General features: G+C 39.9%; 1 protein-coding gene across 4 annotated transcripts in view; it reads right to left on the minus strand.

Moving 5' to 3' along the window:
• LOC125231666 overlaps positions 1–24,673 on the minus strand; it is a 241,101-nt gene that overhangs the window by 213,552 nt on the left and 2,876 nt on the right. For 3 of the 4 annotated variants that reach the window (XR_007177654.1, XM_048137170.1, XM_048137171.1), the window contains one exon: positions 24,116–24,386. Coding sequence is in view for 2 of the 4 variants with exons in the window: in XM_048137170.1 (XP_047993127.1) it covers positions 24,116–24,182 (67 nt within the window). In the remaining 2 variants the exon portion in view is untranslated. Of the gene's footprint in view, positions 1–24,115; positions 24,387–24,673 lie in introns of those variants that run through there. The other variant, XR_007177653.1, reaches the window with a different exon arrangement.

Raw genomic sequence — 24,673 nt, forward strand, 5'->3', positions numbered from 1 at the left:
CAACGTAACGGGAACAAGTACAAAAAATATAGTTAACACGTTATTGATCAAAATAAAACGAGTATGTATAAAACCAATTCGTATTCGTTCGCTAAATTAATATAAATTTTAAATTTCACCTATTTTTTAAATACAAACCGGCACGGCAATAAGTCGATCGGTCCGCCGGCCGCCTCGTGTGTTCAATACCCGAACGGAGCCGAAGTCCGTGCGTCCGGCCGTCCGGCCCCGAACGCCGATTCGGCACTACACGCGCGAACGGCACTACACGGGAACGGACTTCGGCGGGTTCGGGTAGTTCGGACGCTTAGCACCGCCGGGGCTAAGGGGCCGGGCGCACGGATCGGCAGTCGGTAGTAGTAACGAATATCCAGAGCCCTAGCGAATGTCAATGCAAATGTTTAAAAGAATGCGAATCATTCGCATATGCGAATGCGAATGCAAATATTCGTAACATCCCTATATCAGACATATTGGAGATCCTCATAAATATCTGCACACGCACTTGAAAGCCTCCGCCACGCATAAAGCGTTTTGATAGCGTAGCGTTAGCGGAGTGGAAGGCGCATTCCGCTCGCAATCCACGCTGGAGACGTTTTTTGAATTACATTCAGGCGGCGTGGCGGAGACGTCCGTTGCGCACCCCGAGACACGCGACGCTTAAGTGGGAACGCTGCCTTAGGCGTCGCGTGTCTTGCGGCGCGCAACGGACGTCTCCGCCACGCCGCCTGAATGTAATTCAAAAAACGTCTCCTCAGTACATTTTGTATAAGGTACCGGCCACATCAGAGCGTCGCGTGTCTCGGGGCGCGCAACGGACGTCCGCGCCACGCCACCTGAGTGTAATTCAAAATGTACTGAGGAGACGTTTTTTGAATTACACTCAGGTGGCGTGGCGCGGACGTCCGTTGCGCGCCCCGAGACACGCGACGCTCTGGTGTGGCCGGTCACTAAGAAGGACGTAAGACGCGCCCCCAGGTGGCGCGGCGCGCGCCACGCCGCCGCCACGCCACTTGGAGACGTTTTTTGAATTACATTCAGGCGGCGTGGCCCGGACGTCCGTTCCGCACCTCAGGACATGCGTCTCTTAAGTGTGGCCGGTCCCTAAGACCTGATTTAGACGGCGTGCGAACTCGCATGCGATTTTAGTTACATTGCAGGCTGTTGAGGGTACATACAATTTTGCACATACATCAAATACCGCATTGTAATAAAACTCGTATGCGAGATCTCGTACCGTCTAAATGGGCCTTAACGCTCCGCCTGCGCTCTCAAAACGCGCATATGAGGCCGAGTTTTAATGCTTTGGCAATAGATAATGCGATGGCGACTATATTTTGTATTATTGCCTAAAGGTACTGCCACACGGGCAACACAATTGCTAGCAATTCACATACCATTGCCGCGTTTGCTCCACAGTTAGTTTGTGCGTATTGAACAAACGCGGCAATGGTATGTAAATTGCTGGCAATTGTGTTGCCCGTGTAACAGCACCGTAATGTCCTGACAAAAATCTGATCGCGCCTATGCCATGGCTCTAGAATGCGCGTTCAAACATTTTTTATCGAACATACGCCTCCTACCACGCACGCTCATACAAAAAATCACATTAGTGATATATTATTGGCCGGTACTGTATAAAAAAAGAAATAGACCATAGACACGAAGTTATTAACATAAACGTCAACACACGCTTAGTATGTCTTTAAATGAGTCGTAGCTTCCTTCCGCGATTTAATAGGACTGTTTATAGACTGCTTTATAATTATAATGTTTATTTATAACGCTTATAAATAAATAAACATAAAATAAATATACACAAGAACATAAGATTAGAAATCTTATTAGTATAGTTACGGGACAACTGACGAGTGTAGGATTAATATCAACATTATATTTATCGTTTTATTTTTAAATGTAATTTCTTGCAGCAGATTCAGTTTTGATTGTCTTGGCAAGCTTTTTATGTGACAATGTGACATTGACGACTTTTTACTAGCCTATTGTAGTGTCCCACTGCTGGGCAAAGGCCTCCCCTCGCTTCTTCCACTCAACCCTGTCACGTGCATAATCCTGCCAGCGTGGATAGAATGCGTCCAAGTCATCCCGCCATCTCTTCTTCAGGTCATTTCTTCTTTAGGTACTTAATTAAAGGTAAATAAATAATATGTAAATTTTCGGGTAGTTAAGTAAGTTACAACATTTGTTGGTTAACCAACCAAATACAAAACCAAGCGAATTTGTCACTGACCTGTCTATAACATAACCTTCTGTTTAAGTAGCGTATTTTTTTTATTTGTCGATACGTTAACATGACATTACAGTGAGCTAATACGACATGTTCATACCCTCAACTGGATTAAGGAGCTATCTGAGGGTAGATTTAAAGATACAGACTATAAAAACCTCAAACATGTGATACTAATTAATCATCAGAATCAGCAAAACCCTAAGCAAACATGTCACAGTACACGTTAAAAAACCGCCAAACATTCCAAAGAAAAAAAGCTCATTGAATAAATGAGATAAACCTTTAAAATGCACCACTTAGCAACAGCAAACCCAATCAAATATATACCCAAGTCCATTGGCAGACATTCCATTTCCAGTCGAGATACATGTAAAACAAGTCACGCGCAGTATAAGGTCTTAGTTTTTGTGATTATAAGTGGAGATAAGTCGTTTCGTATTCGGTAAGGGATGCGTAGGTATTACGAGAACCGGATCCGTATCCCGAATAGTCGGCCAACCGGTCCGGTCAGCCGAATCCGCAAATTGACAAGCTGCGGTGACGATGATCGTGTTGCGCGGTGGACAGTCACTTTTTTTTTTTTTTTTAATCTTATTTATTTTATAAGCCATACATCTAGTTTGATTAAGTCGGCTTAAAAATAACAAACTTTAGGTATTACCTAAATCAACAGTTATTGAAATTACATTTTAAACGTTGGTTTAACAGGATAATTAACTAAGGATTACTTTTATAATATTCAAATCTAAGTTCTAGTGACTGTATCATGAAACTCAAAAATCTACCACTATATTTAGTAGTGAATTCTGAGCTCAAGATTTGATGAAAGAAGAAAAGGAGTTCCCCCGCAGAGCACTGAGTTTCCTTTAAGAGGTCCAGCCTTGGTTGTTCGTTGATTGTACACTCGAGAACTAAGTGGAGGAGGTCCTCCTCTCTCTCACACCTTGAACAATTTGGATCATCTCTTTTCTTCATTATGAAGTTAAATTTGTTAAGTGGGATGTGATAAGTTCGGGTTCTGAAGCAAATAACTAACATTTTTCTGTTAAGGTTTCGAGAGGCAAACCAAGGTGAGCGCGGTGGTTATTTGTAAACATTTGATTGGTGGGTCGATTGATCGGGCCAGACGGACGTAATGAGTTAACACAAATCAAATAAATATTATGGGATAGTGTTACACATATGTCGGTATGTCGAAACTCAATGGACTGACGACTTCGAAGCCCATAAGATATTTTGTAACTTTTTAGATAATTAACACTTACACTCTCGTTTGGATCATGACATTTAGTTTAAAGTTAATTGTGAAATATCCACATTAAAAAACTAGGAATTTTTTTCGAAAATTAAAGACATTTAGATTAAATGTTATTATTATTTGTTAATGCACAGGCAGCTTAAAGCTGATACGTGCACGTCAATGTCCTGATGCACTTGCGTTTTGTCCATTCAATAAATATTTGTCGAGTCTGTTTTTAAAAGAGTTCACTGTAGGTGCACTGATCACAGTTTCGGGCAAACTGTTCCACACTCTCACTATGTGGTTAGATAAGAAGTGACGTCTAGGGTTGCTACTGCTCTGTGTCCGTGTCAACTTCAGCCCCTCCAGCACAACTTACCTTGTCGCGCGCGAGTCCATACTTGAAGTCGCGCTTGATGTATGGACTCGCGCGCGACAAGGCAAGTTGTGCTAAAGGGTCAGGGAATGTCCTCTCAATCTGTCACACACACTCCGAGTGAAAATGTCAATTAATGAAGGACACTAAGTATTGTCCTGTGAGTATTTTGTACGTTTCTATTAAGTCGAAATGTGCTACCACTTCTTTTAACTTTCCGTAACTTGCCAGTCTAGATTTTTAATAAGAATATTTCCTGCTTAGGTTAGTGTTGATGGTCACCAGATTCGGAGATAATAAAGCAACCACCAGCCCGCGGCAGAACCGACACCGAGGCTACATCGTTATTTACTTTTTTTTTAAATATTACTATTACGTGTGAAATTTCGCACCAAAGCAAAAAACGGAAAAAATAATTCAAAAGGATGTCTTTCAGAGAAAGGTAACAACTACTTTTTAGAAAAACTTTAGAAAAGCGACGAAAAACGAAAGGTAGCTTGAACGTTATCCTGCAACAACCCAAGATCTAGAATCAAACTGGGTGTTGAATGACCCTGCCCGCTATGCCGATGATCCTAGATTCGGATCCCGGTTAGCTGTGTGATGAACAGAAATTCGTTCCTGTCATGGTTGTTTTCTATATCGTCACCCATAGTCTACTCATAGTACAAGCTATCCTTAGTTTGGGACTAGGTTAATAGGTTTATCTATGTAAGGCGTCCCAAAATATATCATGCAAACGCCCGCCCGGAAGATGGGAGGGATGACCTGGATTTATAGGCAACTGGACTTGAGGTCTAAAGGGGACGCCTTTGCCCAGAAGACATTATAGTATTAAAGAATATATAACATAGAGGTATAATACACACACGGGGTTCAGGTAGACCGAAAAAGAGATGGCGGGATGACTTGGCATTCGCATTCAGCATTCTATCCAGATTGGCAGAATTACACAAGTGACAGGGTTGAGTGGACAAGGGGAGGCCTTTACCCAGCAGTGGGACACTATATCATGGCAATAAAAAAAAATACACACAAGTCATTTATACTGTCTTTACATCGTTCATTCACATTTGGTCATTCGAGAGGCCCCGAGCGGTTTCTCACGCGTTCTTCCGAATTTGGACGCGAACTGAACCTGTCGAAAATTACTTGGTGCTTACACGGAGATAAAAAAATGGAATAAGCCTTTTGTCAACATAGTACATAACGAAACAAGTGAGAAAAGTAGGAAATTCTAAACGAGCGACAATAAGTTTTAATACATACATACATACAATCACGCCTGTATCCCATGAAGGGGTAGGCGGAGCACATGAAACTACTCAAGTTTCAATGCCACTCTTGGCAAAAAAGGGGTTGAAAGAAAACGAAACTGTGACATTACAGTGACAGGTTGCCAGCCTCTCGCCTACGCTACAATTTAACCCATATGCCACAGTCGCCTTCTACGACACCCACGGGAAGAAAGGGGGTGGTGAAATTCTTAACCCGTCACCACACAGGCAAGGCAGGTAAGTTTTAATACTGCTTCAATAGTGCTTTAAATAAGGGATTAGCTATTTTTCGCCCTTGTATCGTAATCCATCATCATCGGCCTTCAAGTCTCTCTACTATTCAAGCAGTGTCAGGTTTTTCGAGGCTGTGATGATGATGATGATGATGATTAGGGTAGGCGAGCGGCTGGCAACCTGTCAAGCCACAATTTTCGTTCTCTTGCAACTCCGTATTTGCCAAGAGTAGCACTGAAACTTGTGTATATGTGAAGATATGTAATGGGTAAAGATAAAAGCTAATTATGGTGATATCGGCAAATAACTATTAAATGATTTATTAGTTTATTACTATCAACCTCATACTAATCCTTCTCCTTACTACTGGTAATAGCTTTATTTTAATACTAATTGAAGCAAAAAAAGAGTTTGTGTTCCACAGATAAGTATTAACGATGCCGGAGCGGTTAACATGTAGTTTGACATGTCAATTGACACTGTGTGGGCGTTTCCTGTATTTACAGTTCATTAATGTTATTAAAGTATAGTAATAGTTTACGTTTATAATATGTAATAAAATATTATGAACATCATTACATATACCGGATCTTTTATATAACCCCTAATTCATAAAAAAAACTTAAGTCCTGATTTAATTGAGATTTATGTATGACAAACGGTAAATGTACGCCTTTAAGCCAAGATATTATATTTTATAAACATACCCCGGCCGGCGAGAGCAAAAATGCGTCTGCTCCTAGTGCTTAATTAAATATCGACTATTCTATCGACATATGGATGTCGATAGAATAGTCGACTTTTAATTAAGCACAATCATTATTATTATTTTTCAAACTGAGCCATTAGTATTTGTTATTTATTTCAACTTGTTACCTCCACGCGTTTCTAAGAATAACAGTACAGTTCCGATTACTACAGTAGATTTAGAACGGTCCTTTAGTTGGATGAAATGGATTTTATCGGCAAGGCGAAGGAGTTTAAAATCAGAAAATTTAGAAAAAATGCTAATTGTATATTACGAAAATTACATAAAATACTGAATAAATACAAACACTTGGTTTTAATTTTGTTTACGACAATAATTAATACTTCTGCATATCATAACGGTGGTCCAGTACATCGTGTTGTTTTTATCGACATCGACCAAAGTGTGTGTCCTCGCACTATTAAGCTGTCAACGCATTTTTGCTCTCGCCGGCCGGGGTATGTTTATAAATAATTACTAAAGTCAAACCAAGCTAAGACGACAGCGATATTCATAGACGTTAAATAACACAATTTTCACTCTTTAAAGTTATACAATTATCAACTAATTAAGATGAATTGAAAAACAAAACGCATACTCATACATTCGTAATATTTACAATACTTACAAATCCTTTTATTGCACACTTCAGTACAAAAAATAATACAAAATGTAACTTAATTCAGTCATAGGTAAATTCAGAATATTTTTAATTAAGCGTTGCTCAAAATGCTCTTACTCAAATATCAAATTACACTCTCATGTAAAACATAATTAATTCGGATTATGAATAAAAGGGTTTTATGAGAATCTGTTTGATTAATTCATCGTAAAACGAGATAAGGTAATTTTTTAACAATTAAATGCTAAAATTGTTATAATTCTGATGATATCAACATAAAACTTACAAGATAATAATGAAATACACATTTAGAATCTCAGACAATGCTAAAACAGTTAAAAGTGCTTATCAAAATCGTACGCGTGAACCGAAAAACATAAAACTTTTCAGATATATTACACGGTTATTAAGTTTTTATTTTAAGTGGGGGTTATTGACATAAGGTCGTGGCGAAATGCCATTTTAACAGCACAATAAATTAAATTAGTCAAATAAAGTTAAAACTTTATTACTAAAGTAATGCACAGAAAATGCAAGTGCTCTAAGTACAAGAACACTCCCGAATTACTCAGCTTTTAGATAAAAAAAAACTAAATCCAAATTGGTTCATCCGTTCGGGAGCTACGATGCCACAGACAGACACACACACACAGACAGACAGATAGACAAGCAAACAGACAGACAGACAGACACGTCAAACTTATAACACCCCGTCGTTTTTGCGTCGGGGGTTAAAAACAGACCAGCACGGGTAGCATGGTCGCGCGATAGACGATAAAACATCAGGCCGTCCCTATCGCACTATAGTAAGTGCGATAGGGACGGCCAGATGTTTTATCATCTATCGCGTGACCATAATTACCGGCCAGGGCACAAAGCCAAATGCACAAACGCTTACTATAATCTCGTTGTCTATCTATTTCTATCGCACTACCTTGTGACAGAGCCAGACTGCGTTTCGATCAGCGTCTAGCGTTAACGATTGTCATTTCGGCTAGGTCGGCAGGGCTCGTAGCCAAGCGAACAATCGTTGACTCTGAAAGATTTTGAGCGTCTCTTGAGTGGGGACGGTCCCCAAGACATGCAAGTAACACGGCACGTTATTTTTGAGAATTATGAAAGACATGAATGAATAGATTACTAGTCGTAGCTAAAAATAGACGTAAAACTCGCGAAGTGTGACGCACTAGCGTAAAACGTTTCGGTTCAGGCGGCTCGTTTCTTCTTAAAAACCGGACAAGTGCGAGACGGACAAGCGCACGGAGGGTTCCGTACCACTGTCCATAAAAACTGCATAAAATGATGTGGTATGGGTGAGGCTTGTAAATATTTATTTTATTCAATTTTTACTTTTTACAGTATTTGCTTAAGCGACCAGAGAATTAACGGTTCACGGAATATCACGGTTCATGAGATACAGCTTGGTGATAGACGGACACGGCCAGCGAAGCCTTCTAGTGGTCTACAGTCCCCGAGGAGTAGTTGCATAGACGCTGTACAGTACACATTCGACGTGCACCATTCAAGTAGTCCGGCGTACTGTCGGCGTATAAACCAAGCCGAAATGATAATGACGCTAGACGCCGGTCGAAACGCAATCTGGCTCTTTCGCGCCAATGCGGAAAAGCGATAGAATAGCTAGGATACGATACCGATATACGATAACGATATTATCATTTAAACATTTGTGCATTTGGCTATGTACGAATGGCATTTCTGCGACGCCAAATGCCGAAGAAATGCAGTCTGGCTCTGTCGCGCCAATACGCAAGAGCGATAGCTCAGAGATAGATTGCATTTCTGCGGCGTTTGGCGTCACAGAAATGCCATTCGGTGGCCATTCGCCTACGGGGCCTGATCTTGTCCACGAAACGTTAGCGGAAGCGTATCGTATACTGCATTTTCTTTCATTCGTGAACATCCCCCCCTTACCCACCACCCTCCCCTCCCATCATCACCCTCCTTAGAACTTGTACATTCCTTTTTGCTGTGTACTTAACACAGCAAAAGGGAGTGTACAAGTTTCTGATAGGATGGTAACGCGCTTGTGACACTGTTTGAGTTGCCGGCCTCCATAGGTTACGGTGACCGCTTTACATCAGGCGGGCCGCTTGCTTGTTTGCCACCGACGTAGTATAAAAAAAAAAACATGCCGCCATAGCACGCAACAGCACGTTGTGTTTTGGTGGAAAAAACACCTCGTTTTTCCTTTGGGTACGGAACCCTAAAAACGTTAAAACTACTTAAAACTAGAGCTCCTGGTCGTGACCGTGTTTCGTGTACCCGTAGCCGAATCTCCGTTGCCGTGTTACTCGGCAACGGAGATCCGCTCCGTTTGCTCCGTGTGATTCGGCTACGTGTAATTAAGATACGTAGCTACGTGTACACGGAGATACGTATCTTATTTATACGTAGATCGGATCCAGTCGTGACCGTGACGTTTAGTGTAGATTTTATGCGTGTCACTAAGACCCCCGAATGTAATGCAAGGGGCGAGTTTTTAATTTCAGTTTCCATATTTATGCATTTTAAATAAAGTTTTAAGAGTGATCAAAAATAATAAGATGCAAATATTATGTTGGAGGCAAAAATAATAGACCAGTACAAATTGTAAAAGATGTGTATTATATCAAAAGAATTCGCGTATAATCAACATATAAAAAAATAGGTAAAATTCTAATTTTCATTCACATGACACAGACTATAATTAATCAACTTTTTTTAAATAATCTAACATGTACAGTCAGCGTCTTATAGTTGGTAGTATCCGAAGTAGTCAAATAGTTTGTTATTTTTGCTTTCACTTAACTTCACAAACAATAGGAACACATGGTACTTAACAGGTAAATCCCAAAGCTACTTGAAGGTAATTATTATCAATGGCCCGCACACTATTGTTTGTTATCTTTATCTGCACGTGCAACTATTTCTTAGTATTTTCACCGACGAAAGACGGTTGTCCAGACAGTAATAATATTTATGAACAACAGTGTATATTATTATTTTGTCACTTAAAATACTTTTAAATTGTTGCATTGGTCTACCTGTAGCATTTCTTACTAGGGAGTAAATATTAATTAGAGATATTAATATATTTATTTGGATGGACTTTCATATTCATCGACATCGCCAAGTAGGTACCTAGTACCTACCTGAAGTGCGATTTTTGATTCTCATCGGGTGGCTTATTTCGTACTAAATAGTCATCGGCTGCTTTTAAAAAACAAGGCACCGGTGAGATTCAAAAATCCCACCAATACCACCTCTGGTTTTTTTTGTACAAACTCATAATGTCTGGTTATCAGAGAACAGAATAATACCAATATGTAATTACTTAAAAAAAACATCTGGAATCAAATCAATGCAAAGACCACGAGTATAACACATAATGCGAAGGGTCCGTTCGACACTTACAAGCTCTCTTTCAACAACCGAGCGGAGAGGAGCCGAAGCCGAGATTCGCGGGAACGTAGCCGAATCCAGAAACGGATACGTATCTTTGACGTGACCGTGTAGTACGGGATCTTAGCACCGCCGGTGCTAAGGCTACGTAGCTACGGTTCCGCGTGTAACACGTATATCACAAGCCCTACTTAAAACGTACCTTTTTAATGAACCGATGGTAATTAGATTGTTTTTGCAATTGAACTAACGAGTGTCTTAGCTTATCCAACTATGAAACGACTTTATAGACTATAGTAGGTAAAGGTTTATATTGTCTAGTTGTGAATAGAGATAGTGCATTTTCATTTGAATGAGAATGTGCAGGTAAAAAATGCATTAATACTAGGGATGTACCGACTAGTCGGGAAAGCCGACTATCCGGCCACATTTGTAGTCGGCGATTAGTCGGCGACTAGTCGGCAAAACAGGCCGATTAGTCGGCACTTTACAAGTCATAGAAAAATAGTACAAAAATAAATTAACAGCTGATATAATTGTATTATGTACCGATTCGTTATACCTTGGTTAGTCAAAAGATCAAATATCTATGATCATCACAAAAATAAATGTCCTACCTAGGGCTACCGGGTGTCATAGGCAAGATCACTAACCTACCCACTAAGCCAAACCGGTTGTTAAAAATGGAAAATGTATAAATATTCTCATAGACCTTTGAAAAATAGAACTTGTCAAAAAAAATTTAAAGCGCGAACGAAGGACAAGAAATGTAATTCTAAATTTCTGATGAATTTAGTCGAAAATTATGCTCCGGCCGACTAGCCGACTAGTCGGCCGACTAATCGGCCACCCAAGCGCCGACTAGTCGGTAGTCGGCCTAGTCGGCCAAATCACTAGTCGGTACATCCCTAATTAATACGGCTAGGACCACCCTCGTCTAAGCAAATTTGGTGGACAAAAAGAATGCCCGTTTGTATTGTGTTTGTTTTTTTATCGTAAATCGTAACATTAAATTATGGGCACCTGTCTGACCAATTTGTATAGGTTAAAGAGTGACGAAAGTTAGTCATTGTTAAAGGTGGCCGTGGCCGGTGACAGAGGTCTTGTGACTTAGTTACCTGACATAAATATCATTTTTAGGGTTCCGTACCAAAAAGGTACAAAAGGAACCCTTATGGCGACGCTCTGTTCGTCTGGAAATCTAATGTTTCCGTAACCTGTGTGTTGCCCGGATTAAGAATTTCACCACCCCATTTCCTGCTATAGAAGTCGACTGTGGGATATGGATTCAAATGTGTGGTGGGTTGTGGGCTGCAATATCACAACTTCGTTTTCTTTTTCATTGCTCAAAAGTGGGACTGAAAGTAGTTGCATGTGCTCTGCCTATTTTTCTGGGAATACAAACGTGAGTTTACACCCGATCGTTAAGCTCCTGTAGTCGGGCCGACGTGTTAACTACACACATTAATATTAATATGGCGCCGCATACATATGAAACACACGAAAGATTTGTCGGATCCGGAAATTATAAATGGGCAAGTCTGAGTCTACCTTACAAAAAGTTTCAGATTTTTTCTAGACAGACAATCAAAAGAATCTTAGGCACATGATCTTCTCTCATCAGATGATCCACGAGGAAATCAGAACAAAAGTGGCCGAGCCAGCGAAGATGTCACACTTTCTCCCGATATTGTCATTGAGCTGGTCCATACGTCGAAGTTATTTTCTTCTTTCTAGTCTAAAATCCCACACGGTAACCATTTTAGCCCACCTTTCAGGATACATGCGGCAATCGTGTCCATCCCAGTCCCACTTAAGCTTAACACAGATTACCATAAATGATGTAGGTAGACCGAAAAAGAGATTTTGCGACGACTTGGAATCATTTTTCCCAAATTGGTGGGAAAGTGCGATAGTATTGAGAGGAGGAAAAGAGGGGAGAACTTTACTTAACAGTTGGACACTAGCAACCTAGAAAAAAAATCTATAAAATCATATGCATTTTACTAATAAAACCTCAGAGCTATCCTACCAACCCCATGGTTAAAATCTTTATCATAGTTCCCCTGGCTTCAAATTACCCCACGCAAAGTTACAATTATTTCGGATTAGGGCAAACAGGAAAAACTTAATTGCGATCTCCACGATGGTATCGTTATATGTTAATTGTATGATACATTGTGCGCGGGCGCATAAATATTTAAGGTTTTTTTTTATATCTAGATTCCGTGGCCAACGATTAATCCTGAGGTTTGTGGTAGAGTTAGGGAATTTCGTTTCTACCTACTGACAGTTGCTATTCTTCTCCTTCGACCTAGCGTTTTCCCGGCCTAGCGCCAGGGTCCGCTCTCCTGCTCAATATCTACTTTGCCCGGTCTTAGGGACCATCCACACTCATAAGACGCATGTCTTGCGGCGCGCAACAGACGGCGGCGCGAAATGTAATTCAAAAAACGTCTCCTCAGTACATTTTGTATAGGAAGGACGTAAGACGCGCCCCAGGCGGCGTTGCGGCGGCGTGGTGCGCGCATTCAGGCATTCAGGCGTACATTCAGGCGGCGTGGTGGAGACGTCCGTTGCGCGCCGCGAGACACGCGACGCCTAAGTGGGGACGCTGCCTTAGGCATCCTGGGTGGCTAGCCGAATGGCACAATCGCTCACGAAACGCTCACGAAACGAAGCGCTAGTAGATATCTATCTCTATCGCGCTTGCGTATTGGCGCGACAGAGCCAGCGGCGTATCGCTTTCGTTTGGCGTCGGAGAAATGCCATTCGGCTACGGGGCCTGAGGTGTGAGCTCTCTTGCATGTCCGCTGTCACAACGTCCAGCCAGCACTTCTTATTGCGAAGTAATCAATGCGTTTTTGAGGAACGTAAACAGAAATAGTGAATGAAATCAGTAAGATGTCTTTTCTGAAGCACTGTTTAGTGAATATGAACATTTATAACAACCTAAAATATAGCATAAACGCATACAGTAAATAATTATAAGTACAGTTTTTGTTGATAGGTGGTTGGTCTTATAAGAATATTTAGATATTTACGACATAATTAAAAAACCCGTGTGGTGACGGGTTAAGAATTTCACCACCCCCTTTCTTCCTGTGGGTGTCTTAGAAGGCGACTGTGGGATATGGGTTAAAGTGTGGCGTAAGCGAGAGGCTGGCAACCTGTCACTGCAATGTCACACTTTCGTTTTCTATCGACCCCTTATTTGCCAAGAGTGGCACTGAAACTTGAGTAGTTTCATGTGCTCTGCCTACCCCTTCATGGGATACAGGCGTGATTGTATGTATGTATGTATATTAAAAAAGCTGAAACCCAAAATAAAAAAGTATTACCAAAATTAATATCTTATACCAACTTTAGAAACTGTTCGAGTTTCAAACGAGTAACATACTTAGGGACCGGCCACATCAGACCGTTGCGTGTCTCGGGGCGCGCAAAGGGCGTCCGCGCCACGCCACCTGAGTGTAATTCAAAAAGCGTCTCCTCAGTACATTTTGTATAGGAAGGACGTAAGGCGCGCCGCCAAGCGGCGCGGCGCGCGCCCCGCCGCCGCCACGCCACCTGGGGCGCGTCTTACGTCTTTCCTAGGCAGCGTTCCCACTTATACGTCGCGTGTCTCGGGGCGCGCAACGGGCGTCCGCGCCACGCCGCTTCAGTGTAATTCAAAAAACGTCTCCTCAGTACATTTTGTATAGGAAAGACGTAAGACGCGCCCCAGGTGGCGTGGCGGCGGCGGGGCGCGCGCCGCGCCGCTTGGCGGCGCGCCTTACGTCCTTCCTATACAAAATGTACTGAGGAGACGTTTTTTGAATTACACTGAAGCGGCGTGGCGCGGACGCCCGTTGCGCGCCCCGAGACACGCGACGTATAAGTGGGAACGCTGCCCTATACAAAATGTACTGAGGAGACGTTTTTTTAATTACACTGAAGCGGCGTGGCGCGGACGCCCGTTGCGCGCCCCGAGACACGCGACGGTCTGGTGTGGTCGGTCACTTATAAAGTGAATTCCTGTCCGTAAAGCGAGTCAGTAGGTACCATTCCGACTATTCATGCCATGTATCCCAGTTTTTAGCATAATAAGCTTACGCTAGAAATTCTGAATATGTGGGCTGCGCGCGCGCCGGCCGCATAATGCCATAATCACCAGTAACGTATACGCCGCAAAAACACATTATTATCCGCGGCTTCCGCTCCGGATTATTAATGTGTTAGTGCATACTTGGAATGGTTTAACCTTTTTACAAGCTTTTAATTACTGGGTGTCCGTTGACTGTAAACAAATTTCCTATTGTATTAACAAAAAGTAAATCCATCTTGCTCTAACAAGTGTATTGATACTCTCTCTTTCATGATTGTAAACTAATGCAATCAGCCATCAGTGGCTTCACTTTGGATGCGCCCTAATCACCCCACTTACATGTACCAGAGAAGCGTATGCCAGGGAGATGGCAATCTAGCACCGCTTGCGTTCTAGCGCGCGAATCCATACATCTAGCGAGACTTCAACGGCCTATTTCACAATAGTGATAATCACCTCCGTGAAGTTGACCGCCCCATATCGAGTGCCCGCAAATTACATATCTATATCGTTAGTTCATCGTTAGTTCACGTTAGTTCAGTATGTGAAATCGTTAGGATCCGATAACAACATCACTTTTTTTAAAAAACAAAATGGAGGGGGCCAACTTCACGCTACCGCCCCAAAACTGATTTTACGGTTTTTGTCAATTGGAATCGAAAGATAATCGTTAATAGACGTTAGTTCAGTATATAAAATCGTTAGGATCCGATTAGAAGTATTTTTTTTTTTTAAATGAAGTGGGGCGGCCAACTTCACGCTACCGCCCCAAATTCGATTTTACGATTTCTGTCAATTGAATTCGAAAGATAATCGTTAGTAGACGTTAGTTCAGTATATAAAATCGTTAGGATCCGATTAGAAGTATTTTTTTTTTAAATGAAGTGGGGCGGCCAACTTCACGCTACCACCCCAAACTCGATTTTACGATTTCTGTCAATTGAATTCGAAAGATAATCGTTAGTAGACGTTAGTTCAGTATATAAAATCGTTAGGATCCGATTAGAAGTATTTTTTTTTTTAAATGAAGTGGGGCGGCCAACTTCAGGCTACACCGCCCCAAACTCGATTTTACTATTTCTGTCAATTAGAATCGAAAGATGATCGTTAGTTGACGTTAGTTCAGTATATAAAATCTTTAGGATCCGATTAGAAGTATTTTTTTTTTTAAATGAAGTGGGGCGGCCAACTTCAGGCTACACCGCCCACCAAAATAAAATAGTTGACGTTAGTTCAGTATATAAAATCGTTAGGATCCTAAGTGCAACACCACTACGCATTATTCATTTAAATGGGGGAACCCAAAACATAGGTTGCAGCAGTAAACTGTTTTTATGGCTTCTATCGTGCAAAATCGATATGGATTTGTTAGTTCATCGTTAGTTCACGACGTTTAGTATGTGAAATCATTACGATCCAATAAAAACATAAATTTTTCACTCATAGAAGATTCGCCATAAAAAAATAAAATTTAAAAATTTTAAAAACTCAACTTATGGTCCTATATCGAAGGTCGAAAAAAATACTTTGGATCGGATTCTTACGATGCCACTGTGTGAATACGTTCAAAAGACGTTGCTCAATCAAGATACACAGGTCACTTGCGGGCACTCGTAGTAGCTTCGCCATCAAAAAATACAACTTGAAAATTTTAAAAACTCAACTTATGGTCCTATGTCGAAGGCCGAAAAAAATACTTGGGATCGGATCCTTACGATCCCACTTTGTGAATACCTTCAGAAGACGTTGCTAAATCAAGATACACAGGTCATTTGCGGGCACTCGCAGAAGATTCACCATAAAATAATAAAACTTGAAATTTTTAAAAACTCAACTTATGGTCCTATGTCGAAGGCCGAAAAAAATACTTGGGATCGGATCCTTACGATGCCACTTTGTGAATACCTTCAGACGCCGTTGCTCAATCAAGATACTCAGGTCATTTGCGGGCACTCGTAGTAGATTCGCCATAAAAAAATACAACTTGAATATTTTAAAAACTCAACTTATGGTCCTATGTCGAAGGCCGAAAAAAATACTTGGGATCGGATCCTTACGATGCCACTTTATGAATACCTTCAGAAGACGTTGCTCAATCATAATACACATTTCGTTTGCGGGCACTCGCTGAAGTTTCGCCATAAAAAAATAAAACTTAAAAAATTGAAAAACTCAACTTATGGTCCTATGTCGAAGGCCGAAAAAAATACTTGGGATCGGATCCTTACGATCCCACTTTGTGCATACCTTCAGAAGACGTTGCTGAATCAAGATACATAGGTCATTTGCGGGCACTCGTAGTAGATTCGCCATAAAAAAATACAACTTGAAAATTTTAAAAACTCAACTTATGGTCCTATGTCGAAGGCCGAAAAAAATACTTGGGATCGGATCCTTACGATCCCACTTTGTGAATACCTTCAAAAGACGTTGCTGAATCAAGATACATAGGTCATTTGCGGGCACTCGCAGAAGATTCACCATAAAATAATAAAACTTGAAATTTTTAAAAACTCAACTTATGGTCCTATGTCGAAGGACGAAAAAAATACTTGGGATCGGATCCTTACGATCCCACTTTGTGAATACCTTCAGAAGACGTTGCTGCCTCGGGCATCTGATGTAACCGGGGGCAACAACACGGCCTCACTCAAGGTGATTATAGTAAAATGCGCTTTTTAAATCCTGATTCCATAAAGCACAATTAAGCGCGGGAGCGCGTCGCCGAGCCGGTATAAAACCTATTAAATTCAAAATAAAACGTGGCACGCGACGGCGTCCGGCGCGCCGCGGCCGACCGTTTGCATCGCCTGCACCAGTTTTTTTCAAAGCCCCCTTTCTGAGACGTTTTTGTGCAAATCTTGCATCCATTGTGAAACGAAACGAAGCCGAACAAAGCTAGATTCATAATTCGAGCACACCTGGCGGGAAGGCGTCCTCCGCTCCGCGTCAGAACGGTCCCAACCGCCGCACCGGGCCGGCGATAAATCAGCCCTGGCCCCCGATAAATAAGGGCCTAATTGCTTAATACGAAACTGGGGTCGGCCGCGGCCAAATTCGCGAGGAACAATAGACGTCTTGCGCGTAACGACATAAAGGAAAGACATTGAGTAACGAGACGCCAAATATTGGGGATGTGCTCTATTTTTTCATGTTAGAGCAAACGCAGGTGATGTTACTGTTATAGAAAACGTAAAATTCAATTATTCGTCTATTGACAATAAGAATTTGGAGCGTTTCTAATCCCTGTCGCCATGCAGGCGGAAGCGGGATGGTTGGCACGTCGCTGGCTCGTAAAGTCGCTCATGTCATAATGCAGCGTTATGTTTAGCTCCGGCCGACTATTGTGCGCTTATTCAAAAGCGAGGCGGAGCCACTTAACCGACGAATTTTATGACTTGCAAAGATCATTATAGACAGTTTGAGAAGCTTCAGATGACTATTATAAGGTCGTAAAAAATGCAATTCGATCGCTTTAAAGCTAGCTTCAAAGCTTTTATGACTTCTGTACAAACAAGTAGATATAAAGGTCTGTAACCACAAATATGTTTAACTAGGTTTAAATAGAATTTCAAGTTTATGATTCCAATTTTATTTGACGAAGTATAGTAAGTCAAAAGTTGTCTAAAACTTCAAACTAAAACTAGCTTCTTAGCAAGCATGTTTGATTAACTTAATGTTTACGAGAACAAATAACATTCAACAGTTCGACCAGACATCTGCTGACTATAATAACATATGTATCAAAGGATAATATTTCAAATAAGAAAAAATCAATAACCCATAGTTCTTCATTATTTGATGATAGAATCTAAATACAATCTAATGGGCATTTTCAAAAATATTACCCAAAATTAGTGAAAGTTGATAACAAAACTTAATTCGATGTCAGTTTTGTGACAACAATTAAGCATGAAATTTCAATAAAAATATTGGTTTTTTGTTAATTACATAAACTATTAACAATAATCTACATTTAGAACATGCAAAAAGTTGGTTTTTAGACAAATTGTATCAACAAGGTTTATTTCTCTATAAAGACATAGATAAAAATAACCTCTGTTGACGTCTAGAAATAAGTCCTTTTGAAAAGACACTCAACTGTTACTAGTTTTGGGTCCCAATTTCTGAAAATGTCCTAATAAGTAATAACATATCAAAAAGGAGAGAACAGAGTTACTTAATGTTTCATTCGATTTGAAAACAAAATAAATTCAATTTATGTTGTCAACTGTCTAATATATAAATGTATGTCTATGTCTAATGCCATGGATTAGAATCTTATCGCAAATTTTTCATGTCTTGTTTTGCTGGTGGGTCGCTAGAGAACTGAAATGTAACCTCCGTTAAGTTGACCGCCCCATATCGAGTGCCCGCAAATTACATATCTATATCTATATTCATTCGTTAGTTTATCGTTAGTTCACGTTAGTTCAGATGTAGGTCAGCTTACACCACAGTTCATAGAACACACAAATCCCGCTCAAGTAACAGGCGCAGGTTTCAATCAAAACAAAGGCATTAACAGACAATGCATAATGAAGTATTCTCATTTCAATATCGATTGCGCTCTTCTTTATGCGACTTCCTTTGAGTTATGTCCATTCCTGTCCACGTCCGGTGCTGTTAACCCTTAACTGCTTTGTTTGTAAATAAAGGATTTCAATATGTTAAACTGGGCGTGAGTCAGCCGCCATTTTACTTAGTCTGGAGTCATTTGGGGGCTATTGCTTCGAATAGTTCGAATGGTAAACAGGTAAGTATGTTTGACATTGGCGTCGTACTCGTAATGTGCGGAATCGTTGTTTTACGAATACTGACGGTGTTTTGATGTATATTGAGTATTACGAAATATATGTTTCAGCTGTTTCGAAATGTTGAGTGTCTTTTTACATTACTTATCAGTTATTCATTTAAACATGTTTTCAATCATTCCTGGCGCCAACAAGACACTTGGCAAATGTAAAATGTAATAAAAATTTGGAAACAGTCTTCATTATTTTAGCGTTAGTTTAGGAAACGATCATCTAAGATTTTTTCTTATTGGATGTACTGGTACTGTGTTGAATTCAGATCCAGTAGGCTACGGAAACATGTTAAGACTTATAAGAAAGTAATCAGGTTAGAAAAACGCGACTTCTGGTCACATTCTTTTTTGAAAAGTTTTTTTTATGGGTCGATGATAATACAATGCTAGGTCGCTTGAATTACTATACGTTCCTATATCCTTTCCTTTCTCCTACGTCCTGTTTTTAATAAATAGGCAACTAGGCACATAGGTTCTGATTTAAACTGAATAGGATTCTACATTTAAGCCATTTTTCCTGACACTTGAAGCTACAAATCTACTGTTATGGCTCAGTGTACAATAAGCTTTACCTGACCCTTTCTCTTTCAGGTCAAAATACTTGACAAAAAAACTATACACTGTCGTTATTTAAATGTATGAAGGCAGTTTATATTCATCTGGGCTCGAGAATTTGTGGGCTCGATACCTTTTTAAATGGTCATAGAATACTTAAAATTACTTTTAAGGATGTTATTGTTGTTTGTTCACCTTTTTTGGTTGTTTTGTGTCGGACATGCATTTTAATGAGTTATTTACCTTTTTAGTGGATAGAAATTTCGGTCAATGGTAACTGGATAACTTAGAGAAAAGCTATTGTTTGAGTTTAAAGTTTGCGAATATAATTTTAGTATATGCGTGTAAAGCTCTTAGGGAGCGTTCCCACGAAGGACGTAAGGCGCGCCGCCAAGCGGCGCGGCGCGCGCCCCGCCGCCGCCACGCCACCTGGGGCGCGTCTTACGTCTTTCCTATACAAAATGTACTGAGGAGACGTTTTTTGAATTACACTTAAGCGGCGTGGCGCGGACGCCCCTTGCGCGCCCCGAGACACGCGACGCATAAGTGGGAACGCTGCCTTAGGTACCAGTGGCTCTAATCTCGTTGTTAACCTCATTTCAATTTAATGATAAACATTGTGATTTTTTTTTGATACGGCGTTTTTAAAAACACTATTTCACACAGAAAGGTATTCATACCATCATGGTGTTTACCTACAATTAAAATGACATAAAAATGGCTTGCTGCGAATTTTAACTACGACCAGTTTTATTGAAATTTCTGCCTATATCGATACCAGAAGAACGAAACTACCAGAATTATAATATTACTTTGTAAGTAAGTAGGTAATGGAAATAAAATATTGATGGCGTCGCTAGGACTTGAACCCGCGACCCCTGATACGTTCTATCGACTTGATTATACAGGCCTTAATTACATGACATATGGCTCAAAGATATTAAACATTTTCAAGATTAATCGCGCCATATACAAAATTTGTATTGAATAGCGGATCTACGCAATTTAATTACTATACTAGTGCTAACTTAATTGCGTATTTGTATCATATGATGAAAAGCACCTATAATTCGCGGTTAACAAACTACGTATTATAAATTAAGGTAAGTACGCAGTTAAATGTATTTAATTATTTTTACACGAATTTTGCACGGAATTGCCTGTCATAGAAAATAGATACCTACACACAGTCTGTAGGTATCTATTTTCTATCTACATGTATAGAATAAACGAACATAATACATACACTCTGTCGAACAAATCTGTCAGTAAATAAGAACAAAGAAAACTATAGCTATCCTTTTCTCTAGCACCCTAAAGAAAAGGATGCATACAGTTTCCTTTGTTCTTATTTACTGACAGACTTGTTTGACAGAGTACGAGGGGTGATCCAAAAGTAATGATAACTGAATACTTTTTGCATCGGATTAAAATAAATAGGTATGCCGTTACTGTCCACAAAGACTCCTTAGTAAATAAAAAAAAATAAAAATAAAAAATATGTATCTGTCAGAGAGTTGCATTTGTTTTTTCACGAGCAGTCGGAACAATATCGCAAAAATGGAGAAAACTGAGGTGAGAGCGGTTATTAAATACTTCTGTTTGAAAAAAATGTGTACTAAAGATATATACGCTGAATTAGTGGGAACACTGGGGGAGTCCGCTCCGCCGTATTCTACAGTGGCACGCTGGTCAAAGGAGTTTAACTTGGGAAGAACATCCACTCAAGATGAACACCGCGAAGGCCGTCCATCTGTCGCCCTTACTGGAGAAAACGTAAAAAAATTAATGATCTCGTTTTAACAGATAGAAGGATGACTATCAGGCATCTAGTTGAGCTCACAGGCATCTCGTATGGCAGCATTCAAAGAATCTTAACTGATGAATTACATATGAAAAAAGTCTCCGCTCGTTGGGTGCCTAGAATGTTAACGGCTGAACAAAAGAAAATACGTTGTGAGATTTCGAAGTCTAATCTTGAAAAATTTCAAACTGATCCCGAAACATTTTTGCGTCGGTTTGTAACCATGGACGAGTCTTGGATCCATCATTTCGATCCTGAGACCAAACAGCAATCCATGACCTGGAAGCGAGCGTCGTCCCCTACACCGAAGAAATTCAAGGTAGCAAGCTCCGCTGGTAAGGTCATGGCTTCAGTGTTTTGGGATGCTGAGGGAGTCATAATGATCGAATACCTGGAAAAGGGAACCACTATTACGGGCTCCTACTACGCTGACCAAATACGCAGATTGAGAGAGGCAATCAAAGAAAAGCGGCGGGGTAAACTTCGAGCTGGCATCCTGTTTCACCAGGACAACGCACCGCCCCACAAGGCCGGTGTTGCGATGGCTGCCATCCGTGATTCAGGGTTCGAATTGCTGGAACACCCCCCATATTCGCCAGACCTAGCCCCCAGCGACTTTTATCTCTTTCCACGGCTGAAGGAAGATCTTAGAGGCAACAAATTTTTGAATGATGGCGAGGTAATGGCCGCTGTGGAGGCATTTTTGGAGGGTCAAGAAAAAGATTTTTTTTTTAAAGGAATTCGTAGTCTGGAGAAACGATGGTCCAAGTGTGTAGACTTGGAAGGAGATTACGTAGAAAAATAAATTATTTTATTAAACATTTTATGTGTCTTTCATACTGATTATCATTACTTTTGGATCACCCCTCGTATACCTTAAAACGGCCGAATCGAGTAAACCGTATGTTTAGTTTATTGGCCAAAAAAATATACTCCACGCGTTAGTTCGTTTTCACATTATCCGATCCGATATCGGATGTCGCACCGATATCCCATACATTGCAGGCGCCATCTTGGATTTTTCCATTGAAATCCTTCCGACATCCGATATAGGATCGGATAATGTGAAAACGGACTTACGCGATTTAATTATGTTAAAACTATGTGTGGAAATGTAGTATTAGCACATAAATATTTTAATTCAAACTAAACTTTTACGTGTAAGAACGGATGGCTCAGTCAATTTATTTAGCATAGCAAATACAGTTATAAACTCGTTCGAAGATTTTTTTTTCTCATTATGTTCAAATCGATTATGATATAAATGAGTTTCATATAACTTTCGCCCTTTGTTCAATGCAGTTACCTGTTTGAATAAAACGACATTAAATATGAGGACTCCATATTAGCTATTACTCAATATAAAAGTATCGTGAGAAGTAATATACGATATAATACGGACGTCGCGTCGGTTAGTACGTGACGTCAGAATCTTGTACGGAATACGAAACCGCTTGCAACCCAAGCATGATATTGGTGACTTGCTAACAAGACAATTGACAAGTTTTCTCGTTTCATTTGTAGGATCATATGAATGACTCTGAATTTGAAAATTTTCTTTTTCTTCCTAGAGTTCTCTCGGCTCATGAGAGCCTGCGGTCTGGTTTTTTTAATGAAAAATGAGGCAAACGAGCAGACAGGTCGGCTGGTAAGCGATCACCGCCCATGGACACTTGAAACCCGAACACACACTTACACTATGTAAGTAAAATTGGTCAAAAAGAACATATGTAGAAATTGCATGTATGGTCTAAATAGTGTCTAGGTATTCTAGGTATCCACTTTTAAAGCTGTGTGTTCAAGAAAGTGCTCAAGTACTACTACATAAGGTAAGGGCATTTATTTGTGTGATGAGCATAGAACAGATATTTGTTCTCGAGTCATGGATGTTTTCTATATATATAAGTATTTATAATATATATATCGTTGTCTGAGTACCCACATCACAAGCCTTCTCGATCTTACCGTGGGCCTCAGTCATCTGTGTAAGAATGTCCTATAAAAAAAAACATAAGACTCGTCGAAACAAACCGACACAACTAATTTTTTTAAGCAGTATGCTAGTCTCGTCATTAAGATTCAGGGGAAATTCGAGTTCAAGGTGATGTTGGGTGAGGAATGCCAATACTGGTTGCTATGGTAACTAATGTTAATAAGTACTTAGTGTTGTTGAACTTACTAATTATTTGACATGGTACGTTTTACGTAAACGTTAAGGGCTTGATTAATATTTTAACAAGATAGGTATTTTAGATTTGGAATGGATGTAATTATGTTGGATAATGAGGAGTGTAATTTTAGAAACGGCTTGTTTATTTATGCCAGCACAGGTTAGTTATAAACTTAATGAAAAATAGAAAAAATAACCTCTGCTGACATAAAGAAACAAGCAATTTCAAAAAGACACTCCTCAATATTTTTTTATTAAGTATGTAGAACTATTTTATTTATCTCATAAATTATATGAGTGTTTCTTGTTTGAGTGGTAAGTTGTATTTCTATACATAATCGATTACTATTTATAGTAAACAAAACATACAAATTATATGTTGATAAACATTAAAAATTACATTATTCATTTACGCAAGTATTCATTAACAGTACCCGTAACGCCATCTAGCCAGCATAATAGAAACTACAAATTGAGCGCTACTCGTTAGTAGATGGCGCTAAAAACGTATCATCGTAACAAACTTGTGGATTTGTACTTACCAGCGCCACCTAGTGGAGAATAGCGGAACGAGTACCCCAACTTGCTCAGCAACGACGACAACGCCATCTACCGGTGAACACTGCATCCAAAGCGCACTTTTTAAAAACACATTTTTCACGTAAATTCGAACAACTGTCTACATCCACAATATATTTTGAACAATAATTTATGTTTAGCATTCACGTCACATGTGTTGTGTCGGTACACGTTTGAATTGAATATTTGGCACATTTCACTGCACATGTGGTGTTGCATCATTAATGCATTTATCTGAAACAAAGAGAATTACTCATGAGATGGTTATTGAGAACACATTTTATTAAAATATACCTATTACTTTCATAAAGCATTTAACATATCTTTAGGACATTTATTGTTAATTAGCTTTTTTGCCACAATTAAAGGTTAAATAATACAGGTGCAAACCTATGACAAGTCAATATGAATTCTGAACTAAAAATATGTCAATAGTAATAATGTTAAACTAATATCTTGATTAGCATTATGTTATAATTGAAAAAAAAAATTGACTCCGTTCTGATGTACATACTTTCTTT

The sequence above is a fragment of the Leguminivora glycinivorella genome, chromosome 12 (genome assembly GCF_023078275.1).
Source record: "Leguminivora glycinivorella isolate SPB_JAAS2020 chromosome 12, LegGlyc_1.1, whole genome shotgun sequence".
Classification (NCBI taxonomy): Eukaryota; Metazoa; Arthropoda; class Insecta; order Lepidoptera; family Tortricidae; genus Leguminivora; species Leguminivora glycinivorella.